Consider the following 23280-nt stretch of genomic DNA (forward strand, 5'->3'; position numbering starts at 1 on the left):
AGTTGTGGCATGTGGGATGCTGCCTCAGCGTGGTTTGATGAGCAGTGCCATGTCCGCGCCCAGGATTCGAACCAACGAAACACTGGGCCGCCTGCAGCAGAGCGCGCGAACTTAACCACTCGGCCACAGGGCCAGCCCCAGCTTACTGGTAATTTATACACTTTCTTTGGAGAAATGTCTATTCAGATCCTTTGCCCATTTTTAATTGGGTTATTTGTGTCTTTATTATTGAGTTATGAGTTCTTTATATATTATAGATATGTCCCTTATCAGATATGATTTGCAAATATTTTCTCCCATTCTGTGGGTTACCATTTCACTTTCTTGATGGTGTCCACTTTTTGAAGTTTATAAAGGTTTTCAATTTTGATGAAATCCAATTTATTTTGTTGTTATTGTTGTTCATGTTTTGCTTAACCCAAGGTCATGAAATTCTATTTTCTATTTTTTCTTCTGAGAGTTTTATAGTTTTAGCTCTGACAGTTAGGTCTATAATCCATTTTGAGTTAATGTTTGTCCATGTTGTGAAGAAGCAGTCCAACTTCATTCTTTTGCAAATGGTATCCAGTTGTCCCAGCACCACTTATTGAAAAATTATTCCTTTCCCTTTGAATCACCTTGGCACCCTTGATAAAAATCAATTGACAATAAACATAACAATTTATTTCTGGACTCTCTATTCTATTCCATTGATCCGTCTGTCTATTCTTATGATGGTATCACACAGTTTTGATTAACATAGTGCTGTAGTGTTTGAAACCAGAAAGTGAGTTCTCCAACTTTGTTTTTCTTTTTCAAGATTGTTTTGGACATTCTAGGTCCTTCAAATTTCCATATAAGTTTTAAGATCAGCTTGTGAATTTCTGCAAAGAAGATAGTTGGGGTGTTAAAAAGAATTATGCTGAATCTGTGGATCCATTTGGGGAATATTTCCATTTTAACAATATCAAGTCTTCTAATCCATGATCATGGGGTGTGTTTCTATTTAGTTTTCTTGAATTTCCTTCAACAATGTTTTATAGTTGTCAGAGTATAACCTTTGTACTTCTTTTGTTAAATTTAATCCTAAGTATTTTATTCCTCTTGATATTATTGTAAATGAAATTGTCGTCTTAATGCCATTAGCATACTATTCTTTGCTAGTGTATAGAAATACAACTGATTTTTGTATATTGATCTTACAGTCTGCATCCTTGTTAAACTGGCATCAGTATTTTTAAACTCTCAAAGTGATTCCAACGTGTAACCAAATCTAAAAACTTCTAGTTCGACACTATCCATGCCCTCAAGTCTTATCAAGGAAAACACATCCATCATCCATCGTCATTGCCTTTAAGTAATTTTGCAATCTTCAGAGGCATGATCTTCATAGGAAGGAAGGACTCCTTTCTAACCAACATCTCCATAGATACTGCATGAATTTGGCTAGTTCCAGAAGAAATAGTAAAGGAAGCTTAAGGGGGAAATTACATATAAATACAAAATTTAAAGCTCTGATTGAGATCCTTTAAACATTTTACCCCAAAATAGTGCTGTTACTTTTTCTAGAAAAGGGTGCTAAGATCCACCTTGTAAGTTTGAGAACAGTCATTCAAAATGGGAGATTAAATCCGGGCCCCAATCAAAAGTACCTCCAGTTCCCACCAAACAAGAGTGATCAAACACTCCTATCTTTATCTCAAGTGATCACGAAACATCTAAATTAAGAAACTCAGAGATAGAAATAGCTCTGAAGAGAAATCCATTGGAAATGCTTCAGTCTGGTCCAGTCCACACAACAAAGCCCATTAAATCTGCTAAACTGGAAGAAATTTCAATCAGAGTAGAGAGCAGACACTGGCATCAGAAAGATCTGCTTCCAACACAAGTAATTCAATAATTCTATGACTGACCTTTCAGAAGCTTTCCCTTTTATCCCACCTGTGCTGCATTTCTGAACAGAGCGAGGCCCCAATTCTTATACTAGTTCCCAAGAGAACCATCTGTGCAAGGTGCTATCTTACAACACAGTATGCCCAGAAAAGCAACCAATGGTTCCAGGAGAAAGGAAACAACAAGGCTTGCCAAGTTCACGTCCTTCCATTTCCTCCAAAGAAACATTAGACCTCAGAACTGCCAGCCCTCAGCTGGCCCCAAGGCCCTGGCCAAAGGGCCCAGGACAGGCAGTGAGAATAAGCACATTCTGGATTAAACATGGGTAGATTCCACTGGATTCATTTATCAGTGTCTTCCTTCTCCTCCTGTGCACCTAAAGAATCCCTATTGGAACTCTCAAGCAGCCCTTCTGACTCTTTCAGAGTGCACATAAAGTCTCAGCAACATGGAAGGGAACGAACCCCAAGTTAATAAAGGGTCAAGAAACTCCTCGAACCCTGATGTAGGGCTATGCAAGTTATCTGCATAAAGTATAACCTTTCAATCAGTCTAAGAAAACACATTGGAGAATGTAGTACTTACAGTCTACTAGAGAAGTCACAGTGTGTATTAAAACTACACCCTACGAAGGACAGAAGGATAAATGGATAGATAGATGTGCGATAAAGCAAGTACAGTAAAAAGTTAATGTTAGAGGGGCTGGCCCCGTGGCCGAGTGGTTAAGTTCGCGCGCTCCGCTGCAGGCGGCCCAGTGTTTCGTCGGTTCGAATCCTGGGCGCGGACATGGCACTGCTCATCAGACCACGCTGAGGCAGCGTCCCACATGCCACAACTAGAAGGACCCACAACGAAGAATATACAACTATGTACCGGGGGGCTTGGGGAGAAAAAGGAAAAAATAAAATCTTTAAAAAAAAAAAAAAAAGTTAATGTTAGAATCTAAGAGGTCATGGGAATACAGATATACATTGTTAAAATACTTTCACCTTTGTTGTACGTCTGAAATACAACTGTACAATCATAACGAACTGTTGTACAATTTTTTTAACTAAAAAGCAAAAATAAAATTACACCATTCACCAAATCTCAGATTTTGTTGTTTCCCCAACGTCTGTATTAGTATTTAAATCAGAGTTTGAATAAATTATAGTGAAATAAAATCTTAATTAAAACTAATGGTAGCAATATTAGAGATTATCTAAATTTTTGAAATTTTAAAAGAATATTTACACTATATAAATGAGAGAATGATGCTAATTCATCAGCAATTACATTTTTTTCTACAAGATATAACCTTAAAAGCCAGCATGCAAAACAGCTCACATCAATGACCCAGAAGTTGGACAACAGCAATACTGTTATTCCCCAAGAGAATATTATTTCTCTCCATGCAGTGATGGTTAGGAACTAAGTACTATCAGTTTAGAACAGACCTAAACTTTAAGCAACTTCCTCCTTGGTTACATTTACAAAAGAGAATTTATTAGATTTAAGAAACGTGAACTCTGAAAAAGTTGGACAATGACTAAGATTGACTAGGAACAATCCTGTTTTATTCAAAATTAACTTGAAATGATTTTATTCAATTACTCCATAGCAAAATCAGAATATCTTTCTACTTATAATGTAGACGCAACTATTCCTCACCTCATAATTTTCCCCCAAGGCTTTATTTTGCAAAAATGTGAATGTTTTTGACATTTTCTAAAAAACACATTTCTAGAAATCAGGGGGTTTATACGTGGTGCTTACTTTTTTCATTTTAACTGCTGTAATCTGAACCAGTCTTCCTTTTCTTTCTCTTAGTAAACCTATAGGCTTACATATCCGAGACTGCTGTTAACTCTCTTGTTAAAAGCTAACCTAGTTACTATCCGTGAACTGCCACTTTCCAAATGTTTTGAGTTAGCACCATATTCTAGCAAACGAGACTATTAAGGCAAAGATCATAAGTCAAAGCCACGTGATCAGTTGTTTCAGAAATGTGTGTCAGTGGACACAAAAGACACAGAGGGACCGTATGTATTTCAAAGCATATGACAGTGAGCAATTCATATGTGCTTCACGAGTGGAGCGCTCCGCAAATACCCTAGACCAGTGCATCAGAGTCCCCTGGACGATGAACTGAAACACAGATGGCCTCATCCCCAGTTTCTGATTCAGTAGGTTTAGGATGGGGCTCAAGAATGTATAATTCTAACAAGTTCACAGCTGCTGCTGATGCTGCTGGTCCGAGGACCACACTTTGAGAACCACTGGCCTGGAACTAAAATATTCATTATATGAGAGGCAAGGGAAAGGAGACGATGGGAATGAGAATATTTGTCAAGCTCCTATGATAGCTATGGTATGCACCTTAAAATTATCTCATTTAATCTTCATAGTAACTCTGAGTCTAGTATGATCCCCATTTTACACAAAGCAGTTCAGTAACTTACCCTAAATTCCCATGACTAGTAAATATAGGAGTTGAGATTTAAACAAAGGTCTGAGACATGGCCCTTGCTTGCTTTCCCACTACCTCACAATGATTTCCATGTTATTAGAACTAACGCATGAGAAAATAGTGGAATCTTTACAACGTGAAAACACTACGTTTTTTCCTTCTGAAGGTTATCAACACCATAAATCATAAAGTTTTTCAAAGACTAGGCACCATTCCATATTAAAACAATCTGTATTTACCACTACCTAGGAAAAGCAGATATTACAGCTATAAATATTTTTTTTCAAGTTGCAGTAAAGGTCTCGTGCTTGAGAGTCACCCATTCATTAATTACCCTCAGCACCCAGAATCATTTGGAAACAAGCACCAGACGAAGTCCTCTTGGGAACACCAGTAACTTCTACAAACACGATGGGTGTCAGGGGGAGAACACCAGTCTTCGAACCAGGAGGTCTCGGCTTGAACCTTGACTTCAGTTTCAACATCTGAATATACACCAAGTACATTGGGAGCCTCCAGGTGTGCAAACCAGACCTCTTAATCTCTCAGTCCTTGGTTTCCTAAAATAACTTGCCCAAAGTCACACAGTTGAAAGTTCACGGCACATCACTCAACTCCTTCAATCTGGGGCTATGGCCACAGGTGTATTGAGACTACATGCTCTCTGGTTTCTGGAAAAGTCCTTGGGTTTTTTAAATCAATTGCTCCCTACATCTTCTTTGTACTGACTAAACTTTTATGTACATAAAAACCAGTTTTGCATTATATAGGCCATTGTCAACCTTTAGAAACCACAGGTAGGATCATAAAACCTAATATGGTGCTCATCCATTGTCCATGCTAACAAACCCAATTTAGGAAGCACATGCTATGTGCTAGGCAGTCTATTATGCATTTTCACAGAGCTTGTTCTCATTTCATCCAAACCACGTTATGATCCAGGAATTAAGAGTATGGATCTTGGTCAAGTTACTTAACTCTGCACTGGTTTCTTTATCTGTAAACTGGAGGGTAAGAATAAACAGGGATAAAACTACTTTTGCATAATACACACTCCATGGTAGGTACTCAAATGTCCCTGCTTGTCCTTGATTTCTTTTTCATAGAGGAATAAATGGAGAGTCAAAGAGATTGAATAAAAACCCTACATTCACATGGCTAATAACTCACAAACACTTTCCAGAAGAGTCCAGCCAAAAGGACCTCCTTCCTGGCAGTGGAAATGATTCAAAACCATTGAGGCTTTCAGTTAACACAGAGCTATTTATTTCCATGGAAATGAGGCATTGACTGTGTCCAGCCTGATTCCAGGAGGTGCCATGCATATCTGGAATCCACCACATAACCAGTCTGTGATGAACTTAAATGTTCAGAAAATGAGGTTTTAGGGTTAACTGAATTTTCTATTTAGCTCACAACCTTTTTTGGGTTCCACTTGTCTAAATCTTTAAAAGCTCCTTTCCTACTTGGTAACATCTTGTAACTTAACGTGGACTTTTTCGTGATGAGGCATCTCCCACCACCTTAGGACCACCATTATGAGAATTATTTTTCCCTTCATCCATGTCTCCTATATTTTTCTTGATATGGTCCATTTTTCTAACTTGATAGTATTGTGAATACCAAGGTGTAAAATCAGCTGAAACTGTACTAGCACTGGACAGAACATATATTTTTTGAAGTTAGATTCACGGGATGAGTTTGTTTTGCTACAATTTGCTTTCTCCTTAAAAGAAGCATGGATTAAATGAGACATTTTCTTTTCATATAGCAGATTAGAGAATGTGAAAAATTTGAAAATACTCAGAATGTCAAAGAACGGGGCTTTCCTACACATTGGGAAGGCAATTTGGCAACATGTATCGATTTTAAAAAGCACATAACTTTGGATTAGGCAATTCCACTTCTAGAAATTTATCCTCGAGAGATATATTTTCACACTTACATAAGTACAAAAATTTTCATTTATAATAGCAAAAACTAGCCCATTATTAGGAGGGACCTGGTTAGATAAATTTTGACACAGCTCTACCATAGAACACTACACAAGGTACAGGGGCAGCCCAGTGGCCGAGTGGTTAAGTTCACATGCTCCGCTTCGGCAGTCCAGGGTTTTGCCGGTTCAGATCCTGGGCACGGACATGGCACCGCTCATCAGGCCATGCCGAAGCGGCCTCCCACGTGCCACAACTAGAAGGACCCACAACTAGAATATACAACTATGTACTGGGCAGCTATGGGGAGAAGAAGAAGGTAAAAAAAAAAAAAAAGATTGGCAACAGATGTTAGCTCAGGTGCCAATTTTAAAAAAAAAAAAAAAAGGAAGGTAGGTCTGGATACTCTAACATAAAAATACGTCCACAATACACTACATTAAATTTGTAAAACTCATGTAAAAGAAGAGTACCTATAAATAAAGATTTCATTTCTGTATTAATTGATGTGCATATGTACCCATCTATATATTTATATGTTACACAGAGAAAGAGTCTGGATTGGGGTACACATGAACTGTTCATATAACCAATATTTTAGAGGTTTCTGGTTTCTTCTGTTTTAAAATCACTTTGTATTACATAATTTAAAGAGAGCAAGGCAAAATTGGATAGAAGGGAGGGAAACAAGTAAGTGACATTTCACTATACTTCTAATCAAATTCTCTATCCCCATCAGTGTACGTGAAATGAAATTCATCACCAAAAACTGTGCATCCAGCTGGTCTCAGCCTAGGACTGAAAGCCATTCGGAGTTGGCAGCCAAGGGAAGAGAAAATTCAGCCATTAGCCTTTTCTTCTTACTCTTCTGTTGGGTGCCTTCGTTTGCCTTTTGGCTTCCTATTTCTACAGAGAGAAACAGAGGAACTAAAATCCTGCACATCCCACCCTTAAATTACTGCAAACTTTGTAGGAGTAGTCGCAGTTAACTGGAGCAGCTATCTGGTTCTGCACAATAGCTCCTGCCTGTCCCTCGTACTTTTGGAAACTGGCAATCAGGCAAATGATTTGCTTAGGATGGCTGAGTGATTCTCAAAACATGAATGCACAAATCCAAAAAATTGTTATACTAGTAAACAAGGAACTACAGTATATCTAATTCATGATGTTTAAAATAGGGATATTTTTTAATGATCGATTTGGGCCTCTATATGGATAAAATGAGAGAAAGCACTTAGAGGGGGCTGGTCCCGTGGCCAAGTGGTTAAGTTTACGTGCTCCACCTCGCCAGTCCAGGGTTTCACCAGTTCAAATCCTGGGTGTGGACATGGCACTGCTTGTCAGGCCATGCTAAGGTGGAGTCCCACATGCCACAACTAGAAGGACCTACGACTAGAATATACAACTATGTACTGGGGGGCTTTGGGGCAAAGAAGGAGGAAAACAAAAAAAGCACTTAGAACAATGCTTCACATCGAATAAGTTCAATAAATGCTAGCTGTTATTATTATGACAACAACAATGACAATTCATGATGCCTAATTCCTTCCTGGGTTTCTGCCCTCAGCGAACTTCAAGTCTAGGGGGAAGATATAACGGATCTATGTCAAACAGCTAGAAAATAAGGCAATACAGACATTTGTATGAAATCTTCTATTTGATTTGATTTTAAATGCTAAATGCTTTCAGAGAAGAGATGATCATTTCACACTAGAGTAGCCAACACCACCAGGGTAAGAACCGCGTGTGAGTTTTTCACCCATAAATCCCCCCTAATCTAATACGCTGCTTGTCAAAATAAATATTTGTTGAACAATGAAAGGAGGTTCACCTTGACCAGGCAATGAGACATCACTAGGAATTGAGCTAGTGGAGTTAAAACAAAAGAAAAGGGGAGGATTCTAGGAAGAAGGAAAGACATGGAAGTATGAGATATTTCATTTAAGAGGCAGCAGAAGGGCATCTGGATCACCACTGTCAAAAGTTCATAGAGGAGGGGCTGGCCCCGTGGCCGAGTGGTTAAGTTCACATGCTCCGCTGCAGGCGGCCCAGGGTTTCGTTGGTTCAAATCCTGGGCGCGGACATGGCACTGCTCATCAAACCACGCTGAGGCAGCATCCCACATGCCACAACTAGAAGGACCCATAACAAAGAATATACAACTATGTACCGAGGGGCTTTGGGGAGAAAAAGGAAAAAAATAAAATCTTTAGGGAAAAGAAAAAGTTCACAGAGGAACTTCAAAGTCAGCACTAAGGAATATGATTCAAATAGGAGCACATGACTCCTTACTAATGGTAGTGGCATTTTGACAGCAATATTTTAAGAGATCTGATATTAGTGTCCAAATGGATAGGAATGAGGAGAAATTGGGGACACGAAAATAATTTAGATACTCCAGACCTCAAAACTGCAGTCTACCATAATAAATATAGAATACGGTGATGAGGATGTTCTCCGAGCTCTCAGCCTTCCCCTTCCTTCATCCTACTCCAGTTTTGCCCACTTTCAGACCATTCTCCACCCTATGCCAAAGCCCTCCTCCTCCCGACTCCATTCCCAAAGCTCTTTTAACTTTCCATAATGCTCTTTAACATGGTGTACAAGCCCCTTCATCTAGCCTTTGCTCGCCTCTCCAGCCTCAAGTCCAAGCATACTCACACTTCCAACAGTAAGTTCCAGGGATGTCTTTCAGTTCAGTTCCTCAGCTGGCCACTCTTCCTCTGTTCTGTGCCTCCACATGTGGCTGCCCCTCCTCCCTGTAGCACTCTTCCTATTCAGAGTCCCACCAATACTACCATCAAGCAATAGCCTATTCATCTTTTGGTCTCAGCCCCTTGCAAAACCTTCTCTGACTTCCTCAAGTCGAGTTTAGGTGGGATCCCATTTGTTCCCAGAGCACACTGTACTTCCTCTCTCAGAGGGTCTGCTTCCCACATGAGAAGCACCTGTCTACAGGTGATGTCTTATGCATACAATTAGCACACTGACAGGTACACAGTAGTACCAAATGGAAGACCAGAATCAGGACTAAGATCATAATAAACCTAGAGGAAACTGGAATAAAGGTTCGACTTCAAAAGAATAAACTGTGGTGACTCAGCAGATGTAAGGAAAGTTCTCTCACTTTTTGACCACTTTTGCCTTCTCTCTGGTCATGGTATGCATGTTTGACAAGGCTATCACATTCTGATATGTGATTCAAAGAATTAAACTTTGGCAAAGCATGCTTTAAAAAAGGATGTGTGGGGCTGGGCGGGGGGTGGGGGGCGGTCTCCACAACATACAAGCATAGATTACCAACTTCCCATCTTTTGATAACTTTCTTTGGGGAAAAAAAATTAAATCTTGTTCCATATTATAGTACCACCCCCTACTCCAATACCATATGCTTTTCTCAGAGAATATAGAAAAGCCTGAAGTACTTGTTCAACCTTTGATCAAAGTCAAGAATGTTGTGCAAATAGAGCTCATTCCAAAAGAACTGTGTCAGCCGAAGGGGAAGGGGGAGATAAAGTACTATTTATTAATATCTCCACAATGGAGGGAACACTGTGGGAGAATTTTTAATAAGTAATCTTGTCCTTGCCCTCTAACAGAAAGATAACCTTCATTCAAATAATACAGAGCTAGTGAGTAGAATAAAAATTACATTTCAACCAATTTTGTTCTAGAGAGCAGAACTAGTACTAATAGGTAGAGTTTATATAGAAACAGGTTTCAAATGAATGTAGAGGAAAAGATAGTTTAGAACCACAATTTTCAATAGTTGAATAGCCAGTGTTATGGTATGCTCCAATCCTGGAGGTTTTCAAGAAAAATCTGGATGATCACATTAAAACCAGTAGAGCTATACATGCCAGCTGTATTCCAGGCACAGCACAAAGTGCTGTATCTAGATTATCTACTGCAGCCCTCTCTATAACCTTCTGAGATGATTTATTATTATCCCTATATTATATAAAAGAAAATGAAAACTTAGACCACCAGAAGACATTAATGGCTACCACCTATTGGTCCAAACCACTATCATCTCTGACCTGGATTACTGTATTTACCTTCTAAGTAGTGTCCTTGCTTTCACCCTTGCCCCCGTGGTTCATTCTCTATGTAGCCGCCAGGGTGATTGTGACGGTTAATTTTACACGTCAACTTGACTAGGCCACAGGGTGCCCAGATATTCAGTAAAACATTAATTTTAGGTATGCCTGTGAGGGTGTTTCCAGATGAGATTAGCATTTGAATCAGTAGACTGAGTAAAGCAGATTGCCCCCCCCCCCAGTGTGGGTGAGCCTCATCTGATCAGTTGAGGGCCTCAATAAAACAAAACAGCAGAGGAAAGGAGAATTCATGCTCTCTGCCTGACCGCATGAGCTGGAACATTGGTATTCTCCTGCCCTCAGGCTGGAAGTGGAACTTACATTCTCAGGCCTTTGGACTCAGCGGAACTACATCATTGGTTCTCCTGAGTCTCCAACTTGCAGACAGCAGATCATGAGATTTTCCCTCCACAACTGCATGAGCCAATTTCTTATAATAAATCTCTTTATACACTTAGGCATATAAACATATATATGTATTTTTCTATATATACATCCTATTGGTTCTTTTTCTCTGGAGAACACTTACTAATACTAATCCATTTAAAACATTGTTAGATAATGTCAACCTGTGGGTCAAAACCCTCCAAAGGCTTCTGTTCTCACATCAGCCTAAGGCCAAAATCTTTACTATGAATAGTCCGAAGGTCCTACATACTAACACCACTATCTCTCTGACCTCATCTCCTATTGCTCCCCCTACACACACACACACACACACACACACACACACACACACACACACACACGCCTCCTTGCTGTATCTGAATGTACCAAGCACACTCCCAGCTTAAGACCTCCACACTGCTTCCCTTTGCCTAAAATTCTCTTCTCCCAGATGTCTACACAGCTTGTTCCCCATGTTCTTCAGGTCTCTGTTTCAATAACATCTTATCAGTGAGACTTCCCTGACCATCTAACATAAAGTAGAAACCCCCTCTCCTATATCCCTCCCTCTCCCCTCACTCTGCTTTGTTTATCCTCACCTGGCTTCTGTATTCACTTGTGAGTGTCTGTGCCTTGCACTAAAATTTCAGCAGTCTGAAAACCAGGCGTTGATCTGATGGCTCACCACTACACCCTGACCATCAGAACTATACACAGCACAATAAATATTTGTTGAATAAATGAAAGCCAGGCAACCAGATTTGAGATTCATTCTCTTAAATGCCAAACCATACTGGCCTCCAAGGAAAGAACTTCTTTCGTCAGGAGGGTAGAGAGACTAGAAGACCTAAGTTCCCTTCCAATTCTCGGACTATGATGCCAGGACACAGTCATTAGGGCCTTAAGAGTAGGGTTTTCTTTTGGGGTTCTTTCCTCTCACCAAATTTTACCACTTTCCTTGAATAAGTAAGTGGTGAGCATTAGGCACGGATGAGATCATAGGTCCAGGAAGCCAACTCCTTCTTGAGTCATCTCGAATCCATTTCTCATGCTGTTACAGTTTGCTCCTATTTCTCAGATGCTATCTGACCTGCAGCAGCTCAGTTGTCAGTGGAAAAATATAGCAGTGAAATTTGTGTTTTAAACCAGTGACTTGACTGATAAATACAAAAGTCACCATATTACCATCATTGAAACTCTTAAGTATAAGCACCAAGTATATTGAAGTCATTTACATGTAAACAAAGATAAAGATAAATTCACTGACTCATGTTGATCACCCAAGATAAAGTTAAGGGAAAGCATAAAACCCACCTTGCAATCCAGTATATTTTAGTATCAGAAACCAAAAGAATAAGAAAGGGATTTGAACTGGCAGAATTTCCTTCTGTCCATTTACTTCTGTACTAGAAGACATGGGAATCCAGAGAACTGGAGAATCTGAAAGTTTTAGGGAAGGTTAGCAGGTCACACAACCAGGAAAGGAGACAGAAAATTGTTCTGAGACACTACTGGAGTAAGATGCCTCATTATTTCTTGCAGTTCCAGAGAGTTTCCAATAAAAGATACTTAAAATGATACTAGACTAAAAATATCAAGCCAACAAGTAATTATATTATACTCTTATTGAGGGTAAGCAGCTCTTAAATAAATGGTAGATTGAGACACTCTTCCGTTGAATCTTTTACATCCACCAGAAATATGCTCATCTATTCACTTTCAAAGTTGTATTGATTTTTGTCTTTTCCTCTAAGTCTTACTTCTAGATCCTCGGTTGAAATATCCAACCATAAGCCACACTTTGGGCAAACCCAACAGAGAAATTTCTCTGTCTATCCTAATTGCTAGTGTGTAGGTGTCTCGGAACAGTAGTGAGGTGGAAATCACCTATACAACCACCTTTGATAAAAGGCTAATGAGGAAGCTGGTCAAGTCTTTACAGAATTTCCTTTCTCTGAAACATTTCTGAAAAACAGAACAGCTCAGCATACTGGTAGAACTGAGGAAAGAAAGGAATAATACAATGCCAGCTTACTAGAGGCTTGGCACTGCACCAGTTCCTTTACTAGACTTCTCATTAGACACCTCTGCAACACTCTGAGATGGGTATTATCATCCCCTACCTCCCTCCATCCTATAGGTGAGGAAACTAAGGTTCAGAGAAGCCAAAGACCTTGCCTAAAGTCACACACCATTAAGTGGCAAAGCCTGAACTTGAGCCTGGTCTTCCTATCTCTATATCTGTACTCTTCACTACCATGTGATAGTGGAAGGAAAGAATGGAGGTAGGTAGGAGTGAAAAAAACAGCATTCCTTTCTCCTAATGCAGATATCAGTTAGAATCCAGAAAAGAACCATTGTGTGTTCTTTGCTTCATCTGGAAGTTACCAACCCATGCGGGTGCATACGTACATCCAACATACACACTGCAATCTTCCCAAACTATAAATTTCCCCCAGGCCATATGTGGGCTTTTCTTAAAGGTCACCCAACAGGCTCCAAGGAAAAGAAGGGTTTGGTCTAAAAAGTTTTATATTTCCTCTCACTTTTTTAAACATTGGAAAATCCATTTGGCTCAGAGAAATGAATAGTAAAAGGAGTTCTAACTACTTAGAGCCAACAAAATGTAATGGAAAAAAGGCAAGAATATGGCTGGACTTTATTTTCTTTTTGCTTAGCACATCCTGTCTTTAATCTGAAAGGTAAATAGGCCATGCCCAACATACCAACTCTCTTCAGGTGAAATTATCTAGGTTATAAAAACAAGCAACAACTGTGTTTTCATTATTCCTTAATTCGTGGCTGACAGAAATAGCTTCCAAAATAAATGAAAGAGGCAAATATTGCTCACAAGGGAGTAAACCCACAAATTTTCCCTCCTTTGATAACTGACTTTTGTGAATTTTTTTCACTTAAATTATAATTGTATGGTATTATCTGAAAGAGTGTGTGGCAAAAGCCGGAAAAAGAAAATTTGAATTTTCACATTTGTGTTATTTAAATCCACAGGCAAAAAGGAGAGTTAGAGAGATACGTTTTGCATATAGTTAGTAGACTAACATCCCTGAGATATTCAACCTTCAACTACAAGAGCAAGTAATTTACAACACCTCTCCATAACCCCAAAATGTCAACTTCTTTGGCTCTATAACACACCTATGATCTATGACTTTAGTCATGCTATTGAGAGCTACGCCCATTTTTGTTCTGTATATTCAGCTTCCCTTGCTTCATACTGTACTTTCTTCTGCACAAAGTTGAGCAAATAGTGTAACAGAAGCCAACTTCACAAATAGAACGTGTTAAGTTTCCTTTAACAAGAAATTAGATATATTGATGGATTATTTGAAGCAACACCCATCATATTCATTTCTCTGGATCTCATTTAAATCAGAAACTATCTACATGGAATAACTTACAGCAGCATTCTTCAGAGCACTGGTTGTAGGGAAGTTAATAGGTATTCCACTGGAAAAGGTAGCCTGGTCAAATGGAAATGCCTCTTCAGGAGAAGTTAAACAGGATCCCCTTGCTTTCCTTTTAACCACAAGATTTCACAGAGCCTCTTAAAGGCCAGGACTCCCTAAAAACAGGGAGTGAGCTGGCTTATATCCACTGGTCAAGTCAGACACTCCATATCTGTCCATTCTACACACCCAGGGCACACAAATCTTGGAAACAAAAGAATTTAAGCTCAGAGCAAAATGGTCAAAGATACTTCTTAGGGAAAAACAGGACAACGACAGACTGTATAAAAAGCTTTATTAAACTGATAGAAATATACCAGTATACCACCATATCTAGCAGGAGGACCTTTACACATGAATTTTCACCTGTTGAGGTGGGGTGAAGGGAACTGTCCTAGCAAAATCATTTTAAATATATGGTATGCACAAGAAGTCTTTCCCAGCCAATAATTGGGACATGTCATCCAACCATATTTAAAATTGGAAATTAGTAGTATATGGCATACTAAAAAAGGTCACAAATTTCTTTTCAGCCTTGAAAACACAAAATATATTTGATATCTTTAATTTGAATGCAAATTAAAATGAGTCGATTAGACACATTTTTAAATAGTTTTTAAAAAAGAAGAACTAAAAGCTCTAAAAAAAAAGTTAGACTAGTATTTCAGGTGAGTCTGATATCAACTGCAAATTTACAGACACTAATGTAATCAAAACATACAGCTTACTATTTTGGCAGATCATAGGGAATGGGGTATCAGGAAGTCTGGGAACGGTAACATTTACAGATATGAAAAGTTGCAAAGTTGGAGGGATTCCGAAAATAACAAGCCATTTGACTGTCTGCTTTTGAGGGCTCTCCAATAATGAGGAAGTATGAATCTAGATGACAGAATAATCAAATTGTACTAACTCCCACCCCCAAATTGCTGAAGCAGAAATGAGAACCAGTTGCACTGCTTTTGAATGGAACTAAGATCTATTGAAACAATAATATGTCACCGTCAGCTCCTTGTGAAATGAAATATAATGAAACACGAAATACAATTTTTGCTTGTGTACTCTTTACCCAACACTGAGGCACATATTTGAATTCCACACCATTAAATCTCATTGCAAAAACAGAATTCTATATCCAGCTTTTAAACATCAGTAACCCTCAGACAAAAATTTCCATCCTGGCTTGAACTAAATGTTGCTTCTGACTCATTTGTCTCAAGGATTAACAAAGGTCCAAAACGCATGTGAGAAAGTCAGAGAAATAATTGTTTTGAAGCACAGCGTCAAGAAACAAAGCAAGACCAAAGGAAACTGAAGCCACCCCTGGATGACAAGGCCATTTCCTCACTTCCTATAAAGCAACACACGCCGACAAGACGAGGAAGATGCAGCACAAATATTAGTTAGTGAGGCCTCCTCCTGACCGCCCTACTATAATGCAACACCCCCTCCCCCACACTCCTAACCTCCTGCTCTCCTTTTCTCTAAGCCCTTATTGCCCACTACTATTTAACTTACCTATTTATTATATTTATTTTGTAACTTCCTTCAACAGAACATAAGCTCCTAAGAACAAGGATCTCTGCTGGGTTTTGTTTCTTTAACTGAATAATCCTGGTGCCTAGAACAATTTCTGGGACACAGTTGCTGCTTCACTAGATATTTGTAGAGTGAATGGATAAATAATACTATTCTTTTCTATCTTCAGATCCTAGAGTTCAAAACACAGAAAAGGATTTTAGTCACTTTCCTTTTTACCTAAAAATCATTTTTAACCAAAAAATTTTTTTTTAAGAAAATTGATATAAACTAGCTTGAAAATGCATCATGTTGATTAACTAGCAAATGAGATGGAATAAAATTTATTTCACCTTATCTGTTTTTTAAAAAAAGTATGCTTAGTAAACATGCCTCTTTATAAACAATTCCACTTCCTAAATGATTCCTTTCTCCTTACTCTCCTTGATTTAAGCACTGATCACTGTAACTAAACTATTCAATTTCCTTTACAAGTCAGGAGATTAAACCCACATTTGTCTGGTGATTATTGTACTTACTGTAAAATAACTATTAACACTCCGCAAATAGAAGGCCTACCAAAGAAAAGATAAACGGTAAATATTGTAATTTAGGCACTGGGCTCTCCCCTCTACAACGCTGAGATGCCCAGCACTCTTCTGGCTGACTCTTAACCCATCCTTAGTTTAAAAGTGTAACTGATTAAATACATACAGGAGAGAGGCAGGTGCTACAAATAGAGGAAGGGTCATCTATTTCTGGGCCTATGAATGCAGGCCCAGACTAGCTATATCTTACCACTTTTTCATCTTTTCATGAAAAATTTATAAAATTTGTCATTTTAAATTTCCTGATTGGGGATCCAAACAAAAATGTGTTGAGGCCAGACTTAGCCCAGGGGCATCAGTTTGCAAACTCTTGTTCAAAGCCTCAGTTGGAGCTCACAGCTGCCAGGAAGCCCCTCCCACCTCCACCACCTGCATGGTGAGACACTCCTGTGGTATGCCACCTTGAGCCATGCCTGCTTCACCAAACTCTTGCACAGTTCCTTCACAGTGTTCATCTTCCCTGTGGGAAGTACCTGATGCATCTTTATATTCCCGACATCCAGCAGAGTGTCTGGCACATGACAGAAGCTCAAAAAACATTTGAAGAAATGAAAATTTGAATAAGAGCACCTGGGTTCACACTTCTAGTAGTCACTTTGAATTCATCATCAATCTGTTTCCTAGCTTTATACCTTAACCAACTGACCTTTAGGGAAACGTGCAATAAAGGTCATGGGCATTGATGCCAAGGGTCAGACTAACAGAGACAAGCCCACCCCTGGAGATCTGTAGCGTTCTCTTTATTATGAGGAATAAGCAGCACTCAGCATATTGTGAAAACAGGGAGAAAAAAAAGAAGACACGACAAAGTAAAACAGTTGTACGCCACGTGCTTTGCAGAGATGAGCAAGTATATAAAAGAAAATTATGTAAATTGCTACCTGATTTCTCCATCATTCAAAATACCTGATCAGCTTCTTACAGATAGTAGTTAACTAAGGCATGTTAAAAATGTCTCTTTCGTTCCTTAGCTAGAACTTTAAGAAAAGAAAGACTCTGCTTATTCAACCAACAATTAAATTTCACACACAGATTACACTTTGACTAAAAACTAGTAAATATTGGATTTACCATTCAAGATACTATTTGGAAACAGATCCAAATGTGGAATTGCTCTCCAAAGCAGGATCATATTGTAGCAAACCTTGGCTTCTCAGTAAGCTACAGAAATGTATCCTGTACTTTTATAATTCTTCCCTTTGTATGTTCTCATGATGAAAGCACCAAAGAAAACTTACAGCTGTGCAAAAGATGCACTGGCATTCCTGGAGTGTGGTCATCTTGTCCAGAGACTGTTCACACAGGCAGAGTTTGCAAGTGACGAGGGGGGCCAGAGCCAGGTCTCCTGGCGTCGAATTTTCAGCGGTCATGGTGAGATACTGGAGCCTACCGGCTGAGCCCATCAGCCTGTCTTCCGCCTTCTTCAGTCTCCTCAACCCCTATAGAAAGGTCCAAAGCCGAAAATATTACATCCATTGATACAGCCATTGTTTAACCAACACATTTGGGAGCCAGCAGAGCAAATCCTCACCTTCAAAGATCTCTAAGCACACAATGAATGCATTTCTGAGAAGCACTGGCTAGAAAGCTTGCCACCCTGGCCAGGTGTTCCTGGAGTCTGATATTTAAGGTGACCTCACTGTTCTGATTCCTAACATGTAAACTATGGGAATTAAAAGAACACTATGAACACACTATTTAGGAGGCACACTGTTATAATCAATTCAACAGATTCAAAAAATACTTAAAAGCAGGCTGTCACTCAAAAAGTTAAACAAAGAATTACCATATGATCCAGCAATTCCACTTCTACGTGAATACCCAGAAGAACTGAAAACAGCGACTCAAACAGATATCTGCACACCAATGTTCACAGTAGCATTATTCACAATAGCCAAAAGGTAGAAACCATTCAAACGTCCGTCAGTGGATGAATGGATAAGCAAAATGTGGCACAATGATTATTTTCTTCATTTTATAGATGAACTGAGGTCCTCAGAAGTTAAGCAGTCCACTGAAGTTCTCAGAGCTTGTATATGGCAGAGCAAAACTCAAAACCTCCAACTTCTGAGGCCAAGCCCAGTGCCTGTTCCATTACACTAAAGCTGTCTCACAACAGAGGTATTATATGGAGGGATGGAGCAGGGAGAGAGAGGAAAAAAGAGACAGATGAAGTTCATGACTCCAGCAATTCTTAAACTCACTGAAGCTGTACAGGAATAAAACTTATCTCCACACATAGCAAGACTATAGGAAAGGATATTTCTATACCAAAAAATAAAAACTATAACTGAGGGGCTGGCGCAGTGGCATAGTGGTTAAGTTCACATGCTCCACTTCGGCGGCCTGGGGTTCACAGGTTCAGATCCTGGGCATGGACCTACACACTACTCATCAAGCCATGCTGTGGCGGCATCCCACATACAAACTAGAGGAAGATTGGCATAGATGTTGACTCACTGACCGTCTTCCTTAAGCAAAAAGAAGACTAGCAACAGATCTTGGCTTGGGGCCAATCTTCCTCACCTCCCCCCAAAAAAGAAAAATTATAACTGAAACCCTTCCACTAGATTGTTTTTATTCAGAATATTTACCTTTAAAAGAGGTAAAAGTAATTGTGAAAATAATCTTCTTGTACATATTTTATATCACATTAAGAAGTTTCAAGTTCTGATTAAATAAAAGCAAAATCCTAAAGGTTTTAGAATCTTAAAAGAGTGTAGCCAAGTTCAATAAATTCTGCCATAGAAATAATTGTAAATACCCCCCCCACACACAAGATCCAGACTATTTTCCTCCCAATTTTTGGGCAAAAGAATTAGTTTACATGTTCAGCATTTGCTGCAGAGTACCAGAATGACATAAGTCTTAATATTTAGGTACAAAAGTACTAAAACAAGGCAGGGAAAAACAAATTGGATTAGATGGAATGAAAAAAAATCTGAGCTCTAACTACACTTTCTTAATGTCATGCCAGAAAGAGTCAAAAGTTACTAAGTGTACTAACCTGAAGACTAAGGTTTTTGACCTACTCCCTGAACACCAGAAGGCTTGATTACAAACAACAGGAAGCTCACCAAGGACTGGCTTCCAACATATCACTTCGTATTTTTTTTGTTTTTTTTTAAAGATTTTATTTTTCCTTTTTCTCCCCAAAGCCCCCCAGTACACAGTTGTATATTTTTAGTTGTGGGTCCTTCTAGTTGTGGCATGTGGGATGCCGCCTAGCATGGCTTGATGAGCGGTGCCATGTCCGTGCCCAGGATCCGAACCAACAAAACACTGGGCTGCCGAAGCAGAGCGTGCGAACTTAACCACTTGGCCACAGGGCCGGCCCCAACAACGTATATACTTCTTGAGAAAGGCCCAATAAACTTTAAGACCTGGTGTTCTTATTTGATTAACTACTGATGAGCTATTACCTAACAGCAAATTAAATTCAAATTAACCTGCACATCAAATTCAGAATTTTGAAGTTTAAAAAAAAAATCTCTCTTTAGGGTCGATTGTGGGTGAAAATGAACGATTTTACCTCTCCCGTCTTCCCAGTTTATGCTTAAAGCACTATTTATTTCTCCAAGACTGCCCAGTTCATAGCACACATAATCTTATCAACCTTCTCCAACTACTGTCCCCTCAGCTCTGTTTTCTCAACAGTGCTCATACAATATATTCTAAATTATCTTCTTCCTCAAAAAGAGAAATCCCAAGTCAAAGAACAAAAAGAAATGTAGCCAGTAAAAGCTTCCTGAATAAGAAAAATGGGAAAAGACACAGGCCAGAACCATCCCACACCACAGACGTCAATTACACTTAAGAGCCCATTTGCAGGAAGCTGCTGTGAATATCCTGTTGTTCCAGTCTAGCAAGAGGTCTAGGTATTCTTCAAGAAAGTCAATTAATTCTCACAGTCTCAACCTATATTATTTTTTAGAAGACGACATTAAACAGGCCAAATTTTGAATGTACTAGAAAAATGAAGACATAACTGAATACCTCTTAGAATGCATTTCTTAGAAATGGTCTTCTTTTGAAGGCAGAACTAGCAACTGTGTTAATCAAGGCCATTGGGAAGATAATCTTGTCTCTCGCCATATACATATGTTTTTACTCCTTAGTTTGTGAGTTACATGCCTATGGGCTATGAAATCAAAGTTATAAAAATATAAATACATCCATCACCTCTGAAAATTTCCTCCTGCCCTCTTTATTTATCATTATTTTGTGTGTGTGTCATAAGAAAACTTAACACAAGTTACCTCTTACCAAATTTTAAGTATACAATACAGCATTCTTAATTATAGGCATTATGTTGTTCCACAGGCATATATTTGTCTCCAAACTCAAGTTGTATATGTTAAATATGTACAGCATTTTGTCTGTAAATCACATCTTAATAAAGTGGTTTAAAATATATATACAAAAATTTAAAATATGTATTTTATATATAAAAATATTTTTATGACATAAATACTTTTTACAAAGCAGAGACCTATTTGGTTAAAAAAAAAAAAAATTCCAAGCATTCCAATCGAGGCAGCACTTGTGACTCAGTGAGATAGAGGAAAGAAGTCGCATATTTCATCTCTTGAGATACGAACAATCCAAAACGATCCTTCAAAAAGGAGTGATTTATTTTTCGGTGTACACTAACACCAATTCCCTAAAGTGATGGCTTTCAAATATTTTTAAAGCAATGGAATTTTATGAAAACAAAAATCTCAAGTAAACCGCCACGATATAAAAGAGAGAATGTAAACTAGTGCTGGTTGAACCAATAGTGAGAGACCCCAGCCAGGTCCGTTGACCTTTCCCTCAGCCGCTTCCCAGGCATCACCACAGAAGCCAAAGGCTTCACCATGTACAGTTTGAAAACCAGTCCTTTGGTTTTTCACTCGGGGCAAAATTAATAGTGAATGTTTTAAAAATGAATGACACATAGTGAGCACTTCATAAAAAAAGATTATCAAACCAAGAAATCTTTTAACCACTGATTCATTAGACATTGAGCTCTTCAAGGAATAATCAGGAGAATCCTGAAGTTCTCCAATGAATTCCCGCACACGTGAGAGGTATGTGAATGGCTCCAAGGTGTCCTAGTGTTTCTTCACTACGTCTTCTTAAGATTCAGTGGTCTCCACAACAGAAAACCACAAATAGTAGAAACTCACTCCCCAACCAAACCACCAGTAAATGGCATGAAGCTCAGCGGGGGTGCCCACGGGAAGACCGACCACACACTCACAGAAACTCCCGACCCTTTTACGGGACCACATTTTCATAGGTACACTGACAATTCACACCCACTCCCCTCCAAGTTTTGAGAAAAATCTTCCTTCCAGAGAACCGATAACCCATTCTTACTGGCTCGCTCAACTTGTTTTGCCTCATATCTCACATTTTACCTAAAATAAGAAAGTGACTTGAATGTTCCACCCTACTGCTTGATGGAAAACAGTAACCATTAATTACTTTTACAGTTATTACAAATGTGACTGAGCCTCTGATTGGGTGTCAAGAACCCACTGGGAGAACTGGGGCAGAGAATGCAAGGGGCATGTTGAAAAGAAGAGAAACCTGACGGCTGCCTTCAGGTTTAAACTTTCCAAAGCTGGTGGCAGGGCTGGGGGTGGGGTGGTGAGGGCAGACTTCACCCAAATTTTACAAGTATCTCTTGCTTAAATATAGCTAACCACATAACAGGACAGAGTGGCTGGGGCATGCAAGGAAGGAAAGCCACTCTAAAACATTTGATTTTGCACTAAATTACCAGGAAAGGGGAATCAGCAGTTCTACCTACCCTTTAGGTGTCTCTTGCACTATAAAGTGTTCATTATACAAGAAGCAAGTACTATCTGACAGGAAAGAACAGAAAAGTCACTTTTTCCCTCCTGTGTTTTCATTAGAATTGCCAAAGAAAGGAACACTTCAGAAGCTGTGCTGAAGCACAGGATGTATAAGGAATTTTCATATTCTGCTGTCGGCCTGAAAAAGCAATTTGCTCCAAAAATGCAGAGGGTGAGAGAGCCAACATTCAAAGTATTTTTAACCAATGCAGTTTACGCCTGTTTCATGATTCAGAATCACAGCACTTATTCCATTGCACAAAAAGATAATGCAATGGGAAAAGATAATGTTTTACTAGGATACTTATCTAGTTATTCAGGAATTTTTACACCATTCTGCAAAAACTTTAAAATTTAGATAAATTGATATAGTATGATTAAAGAGACCCAGAGAAACAGAAAGCTACCAAAATGAATCAACAGGATATTACTGACATAACAAAATACTAATGTTTGTAAAAATCCAGTTGATCTGTGCTGAGGTCTTAATTCCAGGCCATGCTGTGAAAGTCTTAGAGTTACTCAAGAACAAGAGACAAAACAGAAGAGGAGACACATGAACACTCTCAACATGTTTACATGCCCAAGCAAGACATTGAGTCATCCCTGGGAGGTAGCTGGAATAAAAGATATGAATGCATGACTATGAGAGGGAGCTAACAAAGGGAAGGGTTTTCCGGAAGGGTAGGTGGTGAGGAAGGTAGGGCTAAAGTGGTGTCATGAATCACGGAGAGATATTCTCAGGAACCCAATATGCTAATAGAGCAGAAAGAAACAGTAATCCAAAGGTCCCATGTCTGCCTTGTTAGGAAAGCTCTCCCAATACCAACTAAGGAGGACACGTCAGGCAACCAGCTTCCACTCCACACAATCTGAAAATTAGTATTGTTTTGACTTTGGCACTTTTGCCCAATACAGTGATTTATTTAGCTTCCGGTTCACATTCTTAATAGAAGCTATTAGTGACTCAAATGGTACTGACTGAGTCTAGTAAAGTGCTGACCATCATCAGCTATTAGCCATTTACTGAAGTTCTATGCTAAATACAGTCTGGAATGGAAGGTAGACCAGCTGGCTGGCAAAGTAACAAGGGCAATGG

The 23280-nt window shown here is 39.1% G+C and overlaps 1 protein-coding gene across 4 annotated transcripts in view; it reads right to left on the reverse strand.

The window, feature by feature from the left end:
- The window catches only part of RNF144B (ring finger protein 144B), a 160579-nt gene that overhangs the window by 47207 nt on the left and 90092 nt on the right, over nt 1-23280 (reverse strand). For all 4 annotated transcript variants that reach the window (XM_046640011.1, XM_046640012.1, XM_046640010.1 and 1 more), the window contains one exon: nt 17574-17774. In XM_046640011.1, coding sequence (XP_046495967.1) covers nt 17574-17738 — 165 coding nt within the window. In that variant the 5' untranslated portion in view covers nt 17739-17774. The remainder of the gene's footprint in view (nt 1-17573; nt 17775-23280) is intronic.

Source organism: Equus quagga, chromosome 15, assembly GCF_021613505.1.
Source record: "Equus quagga isolate Etosha38 chromosome 15, UCLA_HA_Equagga_1.0, whole genome shotgun sequence".
NCBI classification, from domain to species: domain Eukaryota; kingdom Metazoa; phylum Chordata; class Mammalia; order Perissodactyla; family Equidae; genus Equus; species Equus quagga.